This window comes from Terrapene carolina, unplaced genomic scaffold (assembly GCF_002925995.2).
Source record: "Terrapene carolina triunguis isolate 2854851 unplaced genomic scaffold, T_m_triunguis-2.0 Scaffold193, whole genome shotgun sequence".
Taxonomy (NCBI): Eukaryota; Metazoa; Chordata; order Testudines; family Emydidae; genus Terrapene; species Terrapene triunguis.
Genome location: NW_020664544.1, coordinates 6,539,735 through 6,557,508, shown reverse-complemented (window position 1 = coordinate 6,557,508; position 17,774 = coordinate 6,539,735). Strand labels below are relative to the sequence as shown.

At 46.9% G+C, this 17,774-nt stretch overlaps 1 protein-coding gene across 1 annotated transcript; it reads left to right on the top strand.

Moving 5' to 3' along the window:
* The first annotated feature begins 3,309 nt into the window (after nt 1-3,309).
* Nucleotides 3,310-10,125, top strand: SLC35B1 (solute carrier family 35 member B1). Its single transcript, XM_024199408.3, has 9 exons — nt 3,310-3,531; nt 4,476-4,579; nt 5,255-5,385; nt 6,045-6,075; nt 6,304-6,464; nt 7,712-7,838; nt 8,822-8,928; nt 9,240-9,393; nt 9,762-10,125. The coding sequence occupies exons 1-9, from the start codon at nt 3,329-3,331 to the stop codon at nt 9,812-9,814; spliced, it is 1,071 nt and encodes a 356-aa protein (XP_024055176.1). The 5' UTR covers nt 3,310-3,328; the 3' UTR covers nt 9,815-10,125.
* The last annotated feature ends 7,649 nt before the right edge of the window (nt 10,126-17,774 follow it).

Sequence of the window (17,774 nt, the reverse complement as noted above, 5' to 3'; positions counted from 1 at the left end):
GACAAGATCATTTTTACAATTGGCAATATCACATGGGTAAATTTAGCAGAGATCATTTAGGGAGGGGCTTGTCTATTATAGGCAGGTACTACGAGCATTTAAAAAGCATTCACCGCCTCAATATATTTTTCTTCTCCAGAACCCTACCAGTATAGTTGATCCTTCAGTGTTCCTCCATGATGTTCTTTAATATTAGGGAGGTGGGTCTGGTAGCTACGAGCCCTGTCTTAAATTTAAGGGATGGAGTTGGGTTCTAGAATCACAAAGCAGTTTCTGTATCACTGTTAAAATTAAGTTCTAATCAATATACCTCCCCCTGTTCTTATTGCCCCAATCCTCTTCAATCATGCCAATATCCAGGTCAGTGGGACTCGCTGGTTCTTGCATGGTAGCACAGTGCTGCACTGTTGGGGTTGCAGACAGCAATGTTTAAATATAAGCTTTTTTTATTGGGATTCAACTTCATGGAGCCACTTCTCATGCTTCTAAATTTGGGGGAGTCCTGTGCCTCTTTAAACAACATGACCACACTGACAATCGGCGTACAAACCCTGTATCTGTCAGCTAGAGGCAATGTTACTTCCGCACTCCCACTAAGGTGGACCTAGTGGGGAAGTCAAAGCTGTTCTCATCTGCAGGCTCTGTGTTTAAAAATAAAGAGTTTTGCAGATGTGGGGGGTCAGCCCAGCAGGAGGTAACCGTTCTTGCTAGACAGTAAGAACAGCTTCAGAGTTTCTAAAGGGTAATTGCAGTAAACCAAGTAGTTTGAATGTGCAAGCTGGCAAAATGCTAATCTCAACACTGAAATGGTTTCTAGAAGTCTACCTTCAAGGTGAATCTCTACAGAACAACTCCAACCCCATCCTGCTTTCTACAGGTGCACAGAGATTCTGCATTGGTATTTCCCAAACCTCTGGATTTAGTTTGAAGAAAAGCAAATGGAACATCTCATGCTCCTAAATGCAGGATGTGGTCCCTACACCAACCCCCAAGCAGAAGGCAGAGCTGTGGGAAAAATGCCTGTTGGAGTTGAGGTTTTTCTTTTAAAAAGGGGAGGGAGGGAAGAGAACATTCCTTGTGCTGGTGTGTGTTAATTGAAACACAGCAGACACTCCTTTTTAAAAACCAGAGGAATGAGAACCTGCAATGCAGTGTAATTGTAGTATTCATAGATTGGGGGAGGGGGCAGCAGGGGGAGAGAGAGGGTGATTCATCTGTCAGCATGTGAGGGTGGGGAAGGTGGCTGTGCTTTCCCTAGCCTGGAACTGCCGGGGAGGATGTACACCTCACTGAAGGTCAAGGGAACTGTCACAGCTGATCCCACTTGCACCCTGCTTGCAATAGCCCCTATGCACTGCTGGGGAATGGCTGTCATGAGAACCCTCTCCTGTGACCAGGCCTCCAACAGCACTCTCTCTTTCAGGGGGTGTAGAACAGGCCCTATCCCTGCCCAGGTTCTTCCTTAGGGCTGCCTTATGCCTGTTTTGGGACCCCAAAATGGACATCATGTAAGCAGAAAATCCCTTCTGCTTCATATCTATCTTCAGTTGGGTAGGGGTTTAAAGCCTAGTGTTAGGATTTGCCTCTGTTCGTTCGCTTTCTGGCCCAGACTTGACACTATACATGAATAGGCTGATATGTACCACTTCTAGATGTACTGGACTAGACCACTTAGATGAAGTGGGTATTCACCCCGAAAGCTTATGCTCCAATACGTCTTTTAGTCTATAAGGTGCCACAGGAGTTTGTCACTTTTTACAGAGCCAGACTAAGACGGCTGCCCCTCTGATGATGCTTTGTCTTTAGTGCCAGTGGCCTCTGCTTTTGGAACAGGAGAAACTGGGTTCTGACCCTAGCAAGACAAGAATTGAGTAGTGGACTGAACTTCAAGTGACCTGGGTTCAAGTCCTATCTCAGTGAGACTTACTGTGTGAGTTAGGCAGGTTACTTTATTCTGTACTAGTTTTTATCACCAGGGGAGAACTGTGTGCAACAGAGGACTTTGTTTTGGGTTTTTTCTAAATGTCCTCTGGCTGTAGTAGAGATCGCAGCCTGTAGAAGTGCACCTGGCAGTTGGAGTGGAAGAGGGTGAGGGTTGGGAAAGTCCCTCCTTCCTCAGGCAGTTCACGCTAGAGGCTCAGAGCAGCCACTGCGAAAGCTCTTGTTTTCTACATCCATGAGCTTACCCTTCTGGCTGAAAAAGTTCCATGGACCTGCTGGCCACAGGCCTCAGCCTGCAGCTTTAGATGAGGTGGGCTTAGTCCCCTGGGTGCTTGAATGTAACTTGATAGTCGGTGGGGAAACTACTGCAGGGGGTAGAGCCCAAGTTGTGGAGGACACAGGCTGCAGGGTCTTGTACTAGCTGCCCCTCAGCTCCCCAGCTGTCAACTGGGGGCTAGTGCTTCACTCCCTCCTAGGGGCAGCTGAAGTCGTGGTCCAAAGTGCAGTGGGGTGGATGTGGGGGCTGGTGCTACTGGAAAAGGAAGAGGTGATCCCTGCACATGCTAGGCAGGGCATCTCATGCTGGGTGGGGGGCAGGGCACATGGTTATACCCCTAAAAAACACACCCAGGACACGTACAGAGAGGTGATGGCCAATGCAATAACTGGAGTGTGCCAACCCTGCCTGCCTCTTCCCCCCCGCCCCCTCTACCACCCCCCCTGCCTGCCTCTTCCCCCCCTTCTACCAGCCCCCCTGCCTGCCTCTTCCCCCCCCACCTTCTACCGGCCCCCTCGCCTGTCTCTTCTCTCCCCTTCCACCAGGCCCTCCCGCCTGCCTCTTCCTCCCTCCGCCTCCCCGGCCTGCCTCTTCCCACCCCACCCCGCTCCCCTGCCGGCCCCTTCCCCCCGCCCCCTTACAGGCTCCCAAGGCTGAGGCTTCCCCGCAGCATCTCCAATAGTCGCTGCGGCGCATGCGCCTGGGACGGGGTCAGACCGGCTCCGGCAGCCCTTGTATTCGACGGACACTAAGACCAAGCCCGAAACCGGGCTTCTGGTTCCGCCTTCGAGCCACGGGGCCAATCCGCGCTTTCCACATTGGAGTACGTCACTGCAGGGCACCCGCGCTATGGAAGGCCCCCCGGCCTTTGGGGCTCGTAGGCGCTGCCTGATCAAAAAGCTGCTGTATTGGGGCTCGGCTGCGGGGAACAGGAGACAGCGACGGGCGGATTAGCCCCGTGCGGGCCAGCAGGGCCCTCTCGGGCCGGCATACGGGACCCCTGCCCCTTCCACTCCCGCTCTTCCTGCCTCGCCTGGTCCGGCAGCGCCGAGGACAGCCCCAGCCCGGGGCCGGCGGGTCTCGGGAGTGCGGCTGTCTCGAGTAGCTTTTATGAGGCCCCCTGCGTCGCCGCTGCTGCCGGCTCCGCTCCGCGATGTGCGCCTGGAAGTGCCGCCTTCCCTGAGCGGGCCCAGCGCCGCTGCCATGGGAGCGAGCGGGGGCGGCCCCCTGCTGCCCGAGCGGCTCCGCCTGCCCGTCTGCTTCCTGGGCGTCTTCGTCTGCTACTTCTACTACGGCATCCTGCAGGAGAGCATGTGAGTGACCCCCCCCCCCCCCCCCCCCCCCCCTCGGCCGGAGGGCCCGCGGGTGATCCCCCCCCCCCCCCCGACTTCTGCCGGAGAGACCGCGAATCACACACACACACCCCAGTCCAGACACTAGCGAGCGCCTTGGTCTGGGTCCTGCATTGACCTGTATTTCTAGATTATACTCGTGTGCGTGGGCGTTTGTGTTTCATTTGTGGGCATGTGCTGAGCTCCCTTCTATGCAAGGCTTGAGGGTGGGAAAGGTGTTCCTGTTTTCCCTAGCCTGGAGCTGCCAGGGAGGATGTACACCTCGAGTACATTATGAGTGACAGCCCCTCCCAGGCCAGGTGCTAGGAGGGCATGTGAGTGACCCCTGCCTAGTGCCCCTTCTGCCCAGGCACTGGGGAGCCGCTCTGCCTGGATCTTGCACCAGAGCATGTAAGAGCCCCCTCCCGATCTGGGCACTGGCAGCCCCCTCCCAGCCTGGGGACCAGGACTATTTATAGCAGAGCATATAAGTGATTCCTACTCCTCTGTATCTGGGTCTTACAGGAGGACGTAAATTGCACCTTTCCACTGTGAAGTCCCCCTCTCCTAGTCTGGGGACCTCCCCCACTTTCTGCACAGTGGCAGAACCTGGACATGTCATCTCTCCTGGGCATCCTACCAGAATGCAAGACATCTCCTTGGGGGAATCCTCAGGATCCTATGTTGTGCTGGAGTGTGACTAGGGTTTGAGAAGCCTCATTCCACTGCAGGCTTAGAGCAAGCACAGCTGAATGGAAGGTGGGGGGGACTGTTTGCTACATGTTTGTGTAAAAAGGTTGGTAGCTGTTGGGCTAAATCACCTGGGAAGAAAGCATGAGTAAATGTGCACCATGCCTTATGCTGCAGTCTCACTCAGTGTACCTCTCACCCTCTCAATCTCCTGTTTAATTCATTTGTTCCTACAGAACTAGAGGTAAATATGGAGAAGGTGCCAAGCAGGAAAAGTTCAAATATGCTTTGTCCTTGGTCTTCATTCAATGTGTGATCAATGCCATCTTTGCCAGGTTAGGTAAGTGTTCCAGAACAGCCAGTATGTCACCCCTTGCTTTTCCGCACCAGGACCTCTTTGAGCCTGACTCCCATCTCACTTCCTTCTCCTCTGGGCTGGGAAGTGACTGTCTTCCAGAGTCATGGGGCCCACCCAGTGGTTACCTGTAGGGCAGGTCACACTCCCGATACCAACGATTGCCTAAATCACAACTTCCAAGGGACTGTGAGCTTTTGTTGAGCACACAGTGGTTTTTCCATTTGTCTGCACAGACATTGCACAACTACTGGCTAACCTGATTTAATGAAGAATTTTATAAATGAAAGACACTCCATAAAACCAGATTCTAAATTCTTTTCATTCAATGTGGTTTTATTGTTGGGAAGAGTCAGAGTAGACTACTAGTATGTCCAAGCTTTTGTCTCCTGTAAGAGGTTCTATACCTATTCCCTTGGTTTTTTTTCATCTTCCTTCTGCCCCACCAGGTTTCAGGAATTCGATATAGCTCCTTTGCCTCAGAGAGCATGTGAGCTGAAAAGATTGAGTGGTTTTGATGATCTGGAGAGTTTATCTCCCCTCTGCTGTAGATACTTTGTGGCTTTTGTATCTCAATGGCATTATAAAATAGCCTTATGATGCCAACGTCCAGTCTCATCAGCCCATGTGTGTTTCTTGTATGTTTTGTCTTCTCCACAGTGATCCAGTTTTTTGACGCCATCAGGGTGGATCGGACCCAGAACTGGCTGTATGCAGCTTGCTCGCTCTCCTATCTGGGTGCTATGGTTTCCAGCAACTCAGCTCTGCAGTTCGTCAACTATCCAACTCAGGTGAAGAAAGGCAGGCAGACGAGTGTGTTGGGGAGAAGGTTGCGTTGTAAAAATTCCCCTTTAGAGATTTGCCTTTTCCCTATTGAGGATTTTTACAAATTCTAATTCTGCACTCTTGGTATGTGGGATGCTCACATGATCCATCAATGCACTGTGACAGGAAACAATTCTAATTAAAGAGTAAGTCACTAAAAAAGATTGACCGTGGAGGATGCTGCAGTTCTGACCCTTGTTGCCCTGCAAGAGTGGCAGGGAAGACGGTATTCTGTTGCTTTTCTTTTTACTCTATCCCTGCAAGGCAAAGTGGTGATAGACTTAGTGATTCCAAGAGGGACCATCCATCCAGAGGGATAACAAACATCCAGTTATAATATGAATTGCTTAAAAAAAAATCTGGGAGAAGGAAAAATCCTCATGTTTCAGGGTTTAAGCCAGTCTTAGAAACCTGCACTGGGGAGGGCTTAGATAATCCTCCATCTGCCTACTGCAGGGTTTCTTGCATCTTCTTTTGAAGGATCTGGTGCTGACGACCATCAGAGACAGGACACTGAACTAGATGGACCCTGGGTCTGATCCAATATGGCAGTTTCTGTGGTCCTCTTGCCCGGTGTGGGGGAGGCTGTAGTATGCAGCTAGTTAAGATACTCTTTCTCTTACAGGTCCTTGGGAAGTCCTGTAAGCCCATTCCAGGTGAGCAGCTACGAAGTTATAGCTTTGTGTGTTTCTCATGCCATGAGCAGGCTATGGATTGCATTCCCAGAAACAGTCCAGCTACTCACCCGATAGCTCCATGCCAACTAGTGCGGATAACAAACTATCTGTGCACTTCCCAATTAGATCCAGAACTGGACACAGAGTCATTAGATTCCTAGCGGAGGGGTTCTGGGAGCACTTTACCAAATCTTCTTTTCTTTTCAGTCATGCTCTTAGGGGTGACGGTGCTGAGGAAGAAATACCCACTAGCCAAATATCTGTGTGTCCTGCTGATAGTCACAGGCGTGGCTCTGTTCATGTACAAACCTAAAAAGGGAGGTGACGGTGAGGACGACCACATCTTTGGCTATGGAGAACTCCTCCTGGTAAGTACTGGGCTGTTGAAGCATAAGTAGTTCCAAGGTTTTGTGTTGGTGAAAGGTACTAGAGGAGAAAACAATTACTGGTGCAGGCTTCTGCCTGGATCTACCCACCATGAGGGATTGGCAAAAAGCCAGCATTAGAATGCTTGGGTAGTGATGATCTTCCCTCTGGTTCAGAGGGACATGCTTGCACACTGCCACGTGGTGATGTAGGGTGAAGCGCTGGCACCTTGTCAGAATGCCCTCTGAACTGTTTTTAAATAAGCAGGTGGAAGCAAGAATCCTATAGAATTTAAATGCTACTCCTGGGGGAATTCTGCACCTCTGCACACACGCAGAATTTATGTCTGCCGTAGATTTCTTTGCTGCCCCACGGAAAAATGACTTTCTGGCAGTAAAGCAAAAAGAAGCCACAAGAGCAGTTATACAACCCTCCCCAGCAGTATGTTTCGGGTGCCCAGGGCAGCTGGCAGAGAGGTAAATCACCTTGGGGTAGGGGGCGGGACTGGGAAAGACCTGGCTGGTGGCTCCTACCCTGCACCAAGCTCAGCTGCTAGTCACGGCTGGGCTGGGGAGGACGGGACTTTCTCTTCCCCTGCACGGTATCCAGGGCTGGGTCAGATCCACCCCCAGATTTCTCCTCCGGCTGCAGGAAGCTCTGTAAACTGCCTTCTCTCTCCTCCCCCTCCCCATGCTTCCTGCACCCATAGCTCTTCAGTTGTAGGGGAGGGATCACTGTACAGGGAGCTGCTCCCACATCCGCCCAACCCGTGTGCATCCAGACCCGCTCATACCCAGACCCTCCTCCCAAGCCTCACCACCCCCACCCCCCTGCACCCAGAACGCGCCCCTCCCCCCGACAAGCCCCATTCTCCCTGCACCTGGACCACCCCAATGAGCCAGCCGGGTCCCCACCCTATTGACCCCCAACCAGTTGCACCTGACCCCGCTCCCACTAAGCTCCCTTCCCCAGCATCTGGACCCCCCCGCTGAGCCCCAACCACCTTCACTTGGACCCCCTATGTAGCCAGTGGCCTGTGCTCCCCGGTGCCATGCTGGAGCTGCCTCATTTATTTGACAAATAAAATATGCAGAATTTTGCAAAATTTTAAAATACTGTGCGCATCATTTTTAATTTTTTGGTGCAGAATGCCCTCAGGAGTAATTCAATGCATGTTCCAGGAAGGGAGTAGCTGGCAGAGAGTTCTCTTCTGGTCTTCTGCAACTTTTTTTTTCCCCCCTTTTCTTAGCTGCTGTCACTGACATTGGATGGACTGACGGGAGTGTCTCAGGACCATATGAGAGCTCATTACCAAACTGGTTCCAATCACATGATGCTAAATGTTAATCTATGGTCCACCTTGTTCCTGGGGGCTGGTAAGGAACATCTGAGGAAGCCATAGCGACCTGGCCTGAAGACTAATTTGTAAGATCCTCTAGGCAGGACCCTTGTCTCTTGTTCTAAAAAGGGCCTAGTATGTCTTGCAGAGCTGCTTTTTGTTTGTTTTAAACCTAATCTGTGGAGATTTTATTGTAGTTTCTTAAATTGCCACCAGTGGACACCGCTTCTCCTAAAGCGCCATTCCCAAAACTGCATTCACATGTCTGAAAAGTTCCTGCTTTCAGGCTGGCTCGGTAGCATCGATTGTAGCTTCCTAGGCTACAATTTGGTGGCTCTCTTGTTTTGGCAAAGACTGGGGTCAGATCAGGCTTCTAAACAGAAGCCTCCTGTTGTGTGTGTGTGAGTGTGTGTGAGAGAGAGAGAGAGAGAGATTGTTGGCGGCTGTCTTTTGAGAATCGGGATACAGAGTGCAAGGTACAGTCTGTTGTCATGAGACACTGACAGTGATGTTTGTTTCATCTGTTCCATTCATAGCTGAGGCCAAGTTCAAAAGTGTAGATGACATCTGGAATGTGAAGGACATGTTCCTTGCTAAGACAACATTCTTACGTTCTGCTGTAGCATCTGATTCCTCTCACTTACCTCCAGGCACCCTTTATGCTGGCTGCAAACACAATGAGTTCAGGCTAAGTGGCTCCAGGACGACAACAATAGTGCACAGAGCTGCAAAACTGAGGCAGCAAAGTGAACTTAACTCCTGGATGTTATGTTATGTTTGTTTAAATCCTGGGATGGGTAGCCAACTTGCTGTTTTCTCTTCCAAAACAACCTATCTGGCATGGTGCACTGACTGAAAGTTCTTTGCCACTGATATTCTCTGGGTGGAGCTTAGTCTTTGCTGTCTGTATCTGTTATCTGACCATAGTGAACGTGAGCTAGGAGTATGAATGCTCTGGCCCTGTCTGCCCAGGATGTCTCTGCCTTGAGTTCATCCTGCTCTCTTTAAACTTTTCTGCAGGTATCTTGTTCACTGGAGAGCTCTGGGAATTCCTGAGTTTTGCTGAACGCTACCCCAGCATCCTCTACAACATCCTGCTATTTGGCCTGACAAGTGCACTGGGTCAGGTAAGTAACTTTCTGGTTCCCTTACCCCAGGCACTTGATGACCAAAGAACATTGAATATTCATTTACTTGTGGGACGGAAATGTGAAGTTGTCTGGTCTTCCTGCCATATCTGACTGTTCCTAGCTCACTGTTCAGCCAGCATTTTCAGATCAAGACTGTCAAGGTTGCGTACAAATTCTTATGTCGTCTTCAGGTTGTGGTTGGGATTTGTTCTTTGCCAAAAGATTCTCTGAAAAGGTTTAAGATGGATCTTTATGTTGGAGATCTTGCCTTCTCAGACAGACTGAATCTCTCTCTCTCTCTCTCTCAGAGTTTCATCTTCATGACTGTGGTATACTTTGGACCCTTAACTTGTTCAATCATCACCACAACCCGCAAATTCTTCACCATTTTAGCATCGGTCATTCTATTTGCCAACCCGATCAGCATGATGCAGTGGGTGGGAACTATCCTGGTATTCATGGGTAAGTCCTGGAAGCCTGGCTTTCTGAAGTCTTTTCCTTATCTGTTAGAGTGGTGGAGTATAGATGGGGGGTGGATGGGTTGACCTAGGATTTTGGACAATGGATTTTCTTGGACAAGCTTGCTGGCAAAACCACTATCTCAGTGTTTTGGGGAGGGGAAGTGGGAGGGATGGGGATATCTTTGAGGCTGTTGCTATGGTCACATATCCAACTGATTTGGGAGACCTTTTTTGGACTCTTTAAAAAGTTTCACAGGTACCTACTGTCTCTGAAGTAATTCGGCATCAGTTAGCATGTGGAGCTATAGAAAGGACTAATTGTACAGGCCTTGGGCTTTCCCTTAGAATTTTTTTCTCATTTCTCTGCAGGTCTTGGACTTGATGCCAAATTTGGGAAGGGATCAAAGAAGACAACACATTAGGAAGACTTTTGAACTCTGCAAAATTGGAATGAACTCTTTAACTTATTGTCCTGTACCTCAGCATCTGTTATGAAACTGGACTCAGGATGGGTGCCTGGGGAAGGGAATGGGTATTGGTTTTTAATTATGAAGTGTTTTAAAATGTGTTAATTTTAATCAAGAGTTTAGCCTTTTTTTTTTCCCCCCTGTAATCAAAATTGCATTGATGGATCCCAGTAGCGGGGAGAAATTCAAGTCTTAATGGGAGAAACACTTCATACCTTTATTAAAGAAAAGGAGAGAAGAGTCAGTTTTCTGACCTTTATTTCAAAGCAGTCTTCTGGTTGTTCTTGGAAAGCCTTGTTCTCTGCAACCTTGCAGCCTTCTCAGCGTGTAGAAATATTACAACTAGCATTCCTCCTCCACCATACTCCAAAGGAAAGTGTCGGTCTTTGTTTCTTCCGTCTGACTTTGGTGCAGTGTAGCAAAAGCCCAGGATTGAGTGACAATATTGAAAAGAGAAATCCCATCTCTCCCTAGGAGAACATGGTTGGTGAAGCAGTGAGAGGGGTTCTAGTTTTCATTAATATACCCAACTTGTACAGCTTGTAATCTTCTCTCCATCAGCACTATTTAAAATAGAAAGAGCAACTTTAGGTATATATAACAAAGTCCTGGGCTCGGCAGTTTTCATCCCATCTGCTTAACCACTTGGGGCCAAATTAATTCTCTTTCATCCCACCCCCTCTGCTGTTGAAGAAACAAGGCCCTCTGCTGCTAAAACCATGCCAAGGTTTTGTGACAGCAGCTTCTAAATGTTGAAAGTGATCTTGTTAATTAACCGGCATCACTGAGAGCTGTGGAACGCCTGCTCCTGAGTGCACAGGCTGTCTCCCAAGTGTTGTAGGGGGAGGAGCTATTAGCATAATGATGCCTTCAAAGTTGGAGAGCAAAATTCTCCAAAGAGCAAACTTTACACATGAAAGCGTGTTTCCACCAGCTGTTGCTTCGTTTCCATCTGTTTTGTGACTTGGCCTCTTGCCCCTCCAGATGGGATCTTGATCGCCTTCCTGAGTGACTGCTGCAAGTCTGTTCTTCCCCACACCCCCTGCAACCTTTCTGGCCACAGCTTGGCTTTCATTAATCTTTTTAATGTCCCATGGCTCTTCCCAAACGACAGGTTTCTTTCAAAATGGAACTTTTTAGGTAAAGATATTAAAGTTCATCTGGAAATTTTTTCCTCCGTCACCAACTCCTCCACACTAGCTTCCTATTTCCTCAAAGTTCGACTGATTAATAGCAAACATGTTCTCTGTAGTGGAGAATCCCTGATTCAACTCTCCTGCTATTTAACTCCATGAGTCCTGTGTTCACCATGAAATGTAGCTTGATGAACTTGATATGCTTGTGTCTGGTCCTACGAATCTAGCTATTCTTAGTCCCTATGTAGACTCTGACATCTCCCATGTAGGTACAGCTTTATCCTCTTAACATCCCATTTCTACAGTTCAAGAAGTGAGCCATAAACTGTGACTTCGTCCATATAGGGAGCCTATGGCAGAGCTAGAAATTGGACTTGGCTCTCCTGATTTTCAGCCTAGTGCCTTAATTACAAGGCCATCCTTCCTCCTTTTAAAGAAGACTAGCACGAGTGGCAGGAGATGGATATGGCCTATGCACTTTGAAGAAACCTATAGCTAAGACTCCATACACTTACGCTGGAGGAAACTAGAGCAGTAGCAAAATTGTTCTAGGTTGGCTCCATGTTCTGATAAAACTGTTTCTTGCACTTGCCCCTTTAAAATTACTGTTTAGATTGGTGCCTGAATTCCTTGTGTAAACGATGCCTTATTCCCACATAGCTCAGGCTCCAATGTAGCTGAAGGGGTTTGTACTGCTAACATAAACAGGGTTTACTGTAGTACTGCTTACTCACCAACCACTGAGCTCAGTACAGCCAGGGCTGACATTCCATCAGACAAACCCAGCACATTTTTAGGATATACAAGACTCAATCTCTTATTAGTAGCGGTGAGTTTATGCCTGGTGTACACTGCAATTCAAAGGGAAATTAGTCAGTTTTACTGTACCTTACCTAGACACCAATTTGTTGTCAGGACAATGGAACATCATCTTTAAAAACAAGGTTTTAAGCATCTTCTGCAAGGTTTTAAGCATTACTCTCCCCAGCCAAACCCTGCAGATAGTTGGATTGCTGGTGTTAAGAAATCTATTTATATGTTGGCTGACTTGTCAGCGTCTGCTGAAGGAGAGTCACAGAAGGATAAGCTGTGCCTAAACTCAGCCTTCTTCAATGTATTTGATTGTCCTGCTATACAGCTGGAAGAGGTTGGAAATGGAAATTGTCTTTAATAAAAGGGTGATTTGGCAGAGGTGCTGACAAATGCATGATTTAGACTGGAAACAAAACAGCAAGTGCAGAACACAGTGAGAGCATCCGGTATCAAGATGACAAGTTAGCAAAGGCCACATCCTCCTCCTCCTCCTCTCTTCTCTGCCTGTTCTGAGATTTGTGTACTAGAGCAGGGGTGGGCAACTTTTTGCCCCAAGGGCCACATCAGGGTTGTGCAACTGTATGGAGGGCTGGGTAGGGAAGGCTGTGCCTCCCCAAACAGCCTGGCCCCCTCCCCCTCCCCCTCCCTGATTGCCCCCCTCAGAACCGCTGTCCCCTATCCACACCCCCACCCCAACAGCCCCCTGGGACTCCCACCCCCTGTCCAACCGCCCTCTGCTTCTCATCCCCTGACCACCCCCCTCCCAGGACCCCCTGTCCCCTGACTGCCCTCCTGACCCCTATCCACAGGCCCCCTGGGACTCCCACTCCCAACCATCCCTGATCCCCATCCCCTGACTGCCCCCCCCAGAACCTCCACCCCATCCAACTGCCCCCTCCTCCCTGACTGCCCCCCAGGATACCCCACTCCCCCCCTCTTACCACCAGTAGTTTGCCCATATCTGTACTAGAGAGGTCTATTTTTATTTTTTTAGAACTAGCAAGTCACCACTAGGGGGCACTCTCATTTCAAGCATGTCAATATTATACATGACTAAAACAGCCCTTTGGTTAATATACTTTAGTTATTTCTAAAGTCTCTGGGCTCACAGCAGAAATAAAATTTGGGAATCAAGGTCTTCCTCCATTATTATTCTATTTGTAGAGTCTCTGACCCCTGAGATGCAATAGTGAAGCTGCGTCATTAAGACCAAATACTGATTCTTCACTACATTTCCAGTATGAGAGCCATTCCATTGTGTGTGTGTATATATATATATATATATATGCACACTTTCATGTTCTCTTGTCATTGTATAAGACAAACAGGTGGCTTCAGTCACAACAGCCGCCACAGGCCTTGCAGTCATTGTTTTTAAAAGCACTTCTAGCAGAATCCGGTTAGGAACCTTGGCAGTTCCTGGGAGATAAGAGTCATGCGCATACACAGAATAAACCGCAGGTTACATTGCTGCAATGTTTGTGTGCAAGGTCCCTCTAGGAGGTACGGGTTGATACAGCTAAGAAAGGTGAAGTTTTATTTTACAGCTGACTGAAACACAGCATCCACAAGGGGAACAGCTTGGCAGCTTTCCTTTTCATCCTTCCCTTCTTTACTCGGGCCCCCTGCAACTCCATCAGCCTTTTGTTTAAATAGTTACTGCTGTAAACTCACAGCAAACAATGTGGTATTGTATGAATATACAGTTCATTAAGGGTATATCTGGCTGAATAGAGTAGATACTTTTTTGGGCACAATACAGTACAGCATTAAATAGTCTAATGACAACTGTTTAATGGATAATGAAGAGATGATTACCTCTGTTTATTAATTGCTATCTTATGGTTGCCATTTTTCAAAAGTGCTTAGTGATTTGGGGATTTATGCACTTATGCTTGGCATCACATTCAACTAAACAGGAGGCTAATTTTTTTTTAAAGGGAATAGTGATTTGGAGTTCCTGATTTTCAGAAAGTACCGAGCACTTGAATTCTGAAAATCAGGCCCCCTTTTCAAGTCTCTCACGTTGAGCACCCAAAACTCACTAGGCACATTTAATAAAAAAAAAAAATACCCTTACATTTATAGCTGAGATGGGGCCAAAACTAGTAGTGACCAAGAGGTCCAACACAAAGAGGGTGATCCTTTCAGGGGCTCTGCAGTAGGTGAAAGAGAATGCTAGTGAGTCCTTGGAGATAAAAGGAAATATGTTTACACACTTATAACATCTGTTTGCCATTTGGTGGTCAAACAACATACTGGTTTTAGTTAATTGGCAGAGTTCTTTCTCTGCACCCCACCTCCCTCATGTGTGTATACAGACTGCAGCAGTTGGGACTAAAATCAGGCTATTTGTGGTCCATAGGAGCAGTTTCAACGCATTGAGGCTCCCATTGGTTCAATCTATGCTCAGCTTATTCTCTGCTAAAATTGTTCTTCCCCTGGCAGAACTCTCATCCTGTCCCTATTCCATTAATCTTTTGCTCCCAAGAGGTTGATCCTTTAACCCTTTCTCTTTTAAGTGACTTGTGGTGTTTACAGCCCCAGTTGTGGACTAGAACCCCATTGTGCTAGGCAATATACGAACAACAAAAAGGAAGTCCTTGCCCCAAAAAGCTTACACTCTTGCAGCTGTGCTATCTGTAAACAAGGTCTATGTTAGGTATTTAGGATGAGGGTCTGCTGTTGTCATCAGTTACCTAACCCTCTACTAACAGTAGAGTGTGCACTCACTGCTTCCATTCCTGACAGTTCCAATACATCATACTTATTCCATTTTTCTTTTTATCTTCTGAATTTCACTGGTGCTTATTTCAGAATCCTTCCCACCTCCAGAGCTGGCAAAATTCTATACCTTTAAAAGGAGCAGCAGTGAGAGAGAGAGAGAAAAAAATTGGCACACAGACAGAAGGTGGAGAGAATGGAATTGTCTCTAATTTACCAAATTTCTTTTGCATATAATTCAGCCGCTTTGCTTTGCAATAAGTGGTTGTGAGATCCATTAAAAAAAAAAATCAAACCAGATTTTTTTAGGCAAGTTTTTCCTAGCTGAAGATCAGGTTAGCTTTTCAGCTACCAAGTGGCTTGAGAGTTAAACAAATTAAGTTATGTGTTGGTTCCCATTGTTCTATCAAACCGCATCCTCACCACCGTGCTACTGGGATACTGGATGGAACTCCCTTTGGACTCTCTCTGTGTTGACACTTAAGAGTGATGTGATGCAAAGTACTTCCTCCTCAGAAGGTGTAAATGAATTGCTGATCCAAGAAATATGAGACTGGGAACTGCTACCAAATGTAGTTATCCCCTATGGCTCTGCAGAACAGTAGAGTATTTTTGAAGAATTCCTATTTATTTCCACAAAATAAAGGATGCAGATGAGATCTTCAAAACAGCATGCAAATGAAAGAGAAAGCAAAAGTCCCAACAGTTCCCAGGGAAGGCAACATTGAGAGTTTGTGAGTCCAACTTCAAACTGGAATCAGTATTCCTGGAGATAGGGGTACTGAGCATCTCACAGCAGCAACTGGGATGGGGATATATGCTTGAAACAGGTACACTCAAATGGAGCAGTTTTGTGCCTGGATTTATAGCATGCAAACTAATAAATATATGATTCAAACAAGAAATAACAAGGCAAGGGATGCATTTAAAATAGGCATGACAGAGATAATTACATCACACAGATTGTCACAGAGATGAGATATTAAAGGTTATAAATATTTTAAAGAAAAGTGAAATCAATCTGTATTAAACCTCTCATAATTAAGAAAAACATCCTTTTCCTGTTTTCTCCACATTGTCTGTGGTGTGTGTCTCTTCACTTTAAGAGTATAGCTGCATGTATGAAACCCTTTAGTCTTTTTATTCTTCTCATTCTATTTTAGGTATTTATACATTAATAATGTGTTTCCATAGAGATTTGCCAGGCATTGTACTTGGTTCAGAGTGGTCATTTAAAAAACAAACAAACTCAGAGTATGTTTTCCACATGCAGTGTAAATAAATATACATAATTTAATATCAACTCACCTTTACCAGCAAAAAGGTATAAAAGATATTCTGCAGAGGAAAACATCTCTATTATTATTTCTTACTTGTTCTCCCTCAGTGCCTAGGAGTCTTAAGCATAGATCAGAACCCAATTGTGCTAAGCACTGTACAAAACACAGTGTCTCACAGTAGATACGTCACAGGGACAGTTCTGCCAGTTCTACTGATAATGAGCTCTGTCCAACCACATTTTAGCAGGAGGCATTCCATCACTGGAGAGTGGTGCCTAGAGAAATGCTTTGGTTAGCCAAGGGGGCAAGGTCTGTGAAGATAAGCTGAGAGAAGATTTCCATAAGTGTACTGATGAGTTTACATAAACAGTCACAGTAAAAAGTTTTGGGGACTACAAAGAAAGGCTTTTGTATGGAGACAAGGTGTGAAGTCTTCCTAGAAACCCCAACTTCAAACTTCATTTTGTGTTTTCTCCTTTAAACCATCCCCACAGAGGAGCAGGACTCTCTGATGGGGGCTTGCCTCAGCCTTGGAGCAGGGGTCAGACTGTGGCAGCATCAGTTGACAGCAGAAAGCAATCCTATGAAGGACTAACTTCCATCAACAGCCACGCACTTCTGCTTTCTCCTCTCACCTGCACTCCCAATAGCTGAGTTCATTACCTCCACCTACTATTCCAGAGATGGGAAAAGACAGATTGGGATTTGAACTTGCATGATTTTACAGCCTTATCACCCAACACTAATCTAAGAATTTTTAAAGCTTTTCTTAAATTTCCACTGAAGACAATGTATTGTTTCCCAGGTGATGCCCGGTCTTCCTTGCTCCTTACTAGCTGTGAGGAGTTCTGCAACACGTTGCTATTTTAAAAAGAATTTGGTGGTTCCTGCTCAGGTCGATAGTGGCTGCTTCTGTTTAATTGCTTTTTGGTGGCCTATGTGAATCGAGCTGGCAAGTTTCTCTTCAGTTCCTAGTGCACAAATAGTCATATATACAAGCACCCTAATAGGCTATAAGCTGTCATTTACTGTATGTTTCTACAGTGCCTGCTACCACAGGCCTCAACCCTGGTTGAGGCCTCTAGGCTCTACCACAATATAAATATAAAATAATAATTGGGACTAATTAACCCTTCCTATCCATCTCAGAAGAATAAACATCCCTAGAGGCTGTCTCCTTAGGGCAGCAATGAAACATAGGTAGGGCAGTATGGGGATCCTTGCACTATTGCCTTCTCAGCTGTATCTGCTTAGAGGGTTTTATTTTCAAAGACTATTACTAGGTAAATCTTACATGCCAACCAGAGTGCATGGGCCATCCCTACAGAGCAAATGAACATGCTTCACCCTGAGCCTGCAGGGTCTGAGCAAGACTTTCCCTGCAATTGTATCTTCCAGCAGCTGAGGGCCCACTGAAATTGACAGCAGTGTTCCTGTTCTCCGTGTTCTCCTGTGCTGGCAACCAGGAAGTGTGGAGAAGGAGGTGACAACTACAATGGAATGCAGAGAAGCGAGGAAGGAGGGAAGAGGTGGAATGCCACAGTATGGGTAGGACAGGAGGAGGAGCCAGTGGGGGCTGGAGTTTGGCTAGCAGCAGAGAGGGACAAACATGGGCTAGGTGCACAAGAGCCTTTAATCACTAAAGCATGCTTCCCCTACAGAACCTGGAATTGAGTCTGGGGGTCCTTAGTCTCTACATTCCTCTGCTGTCGGCAAATACCTGTGAAGCCCACTGGCAAAATATGTGTCTCATCTTCTAATGACTGGTCCACCTGACCTGGGAGATAACAGCCTAATACAGCTACCATTTAGTCCATTAGCCCAAATAGCAGAAGACTGAGCTGTGAATCTAAAGGTCCAAACCCTACTGATGACCCAAACTGGTGAATATAGTTTCACATGATGGAATTTGTTTTTTTCAGTTTGTTACTTTTTTTAAATTAGGAAACTACATTAGAAACA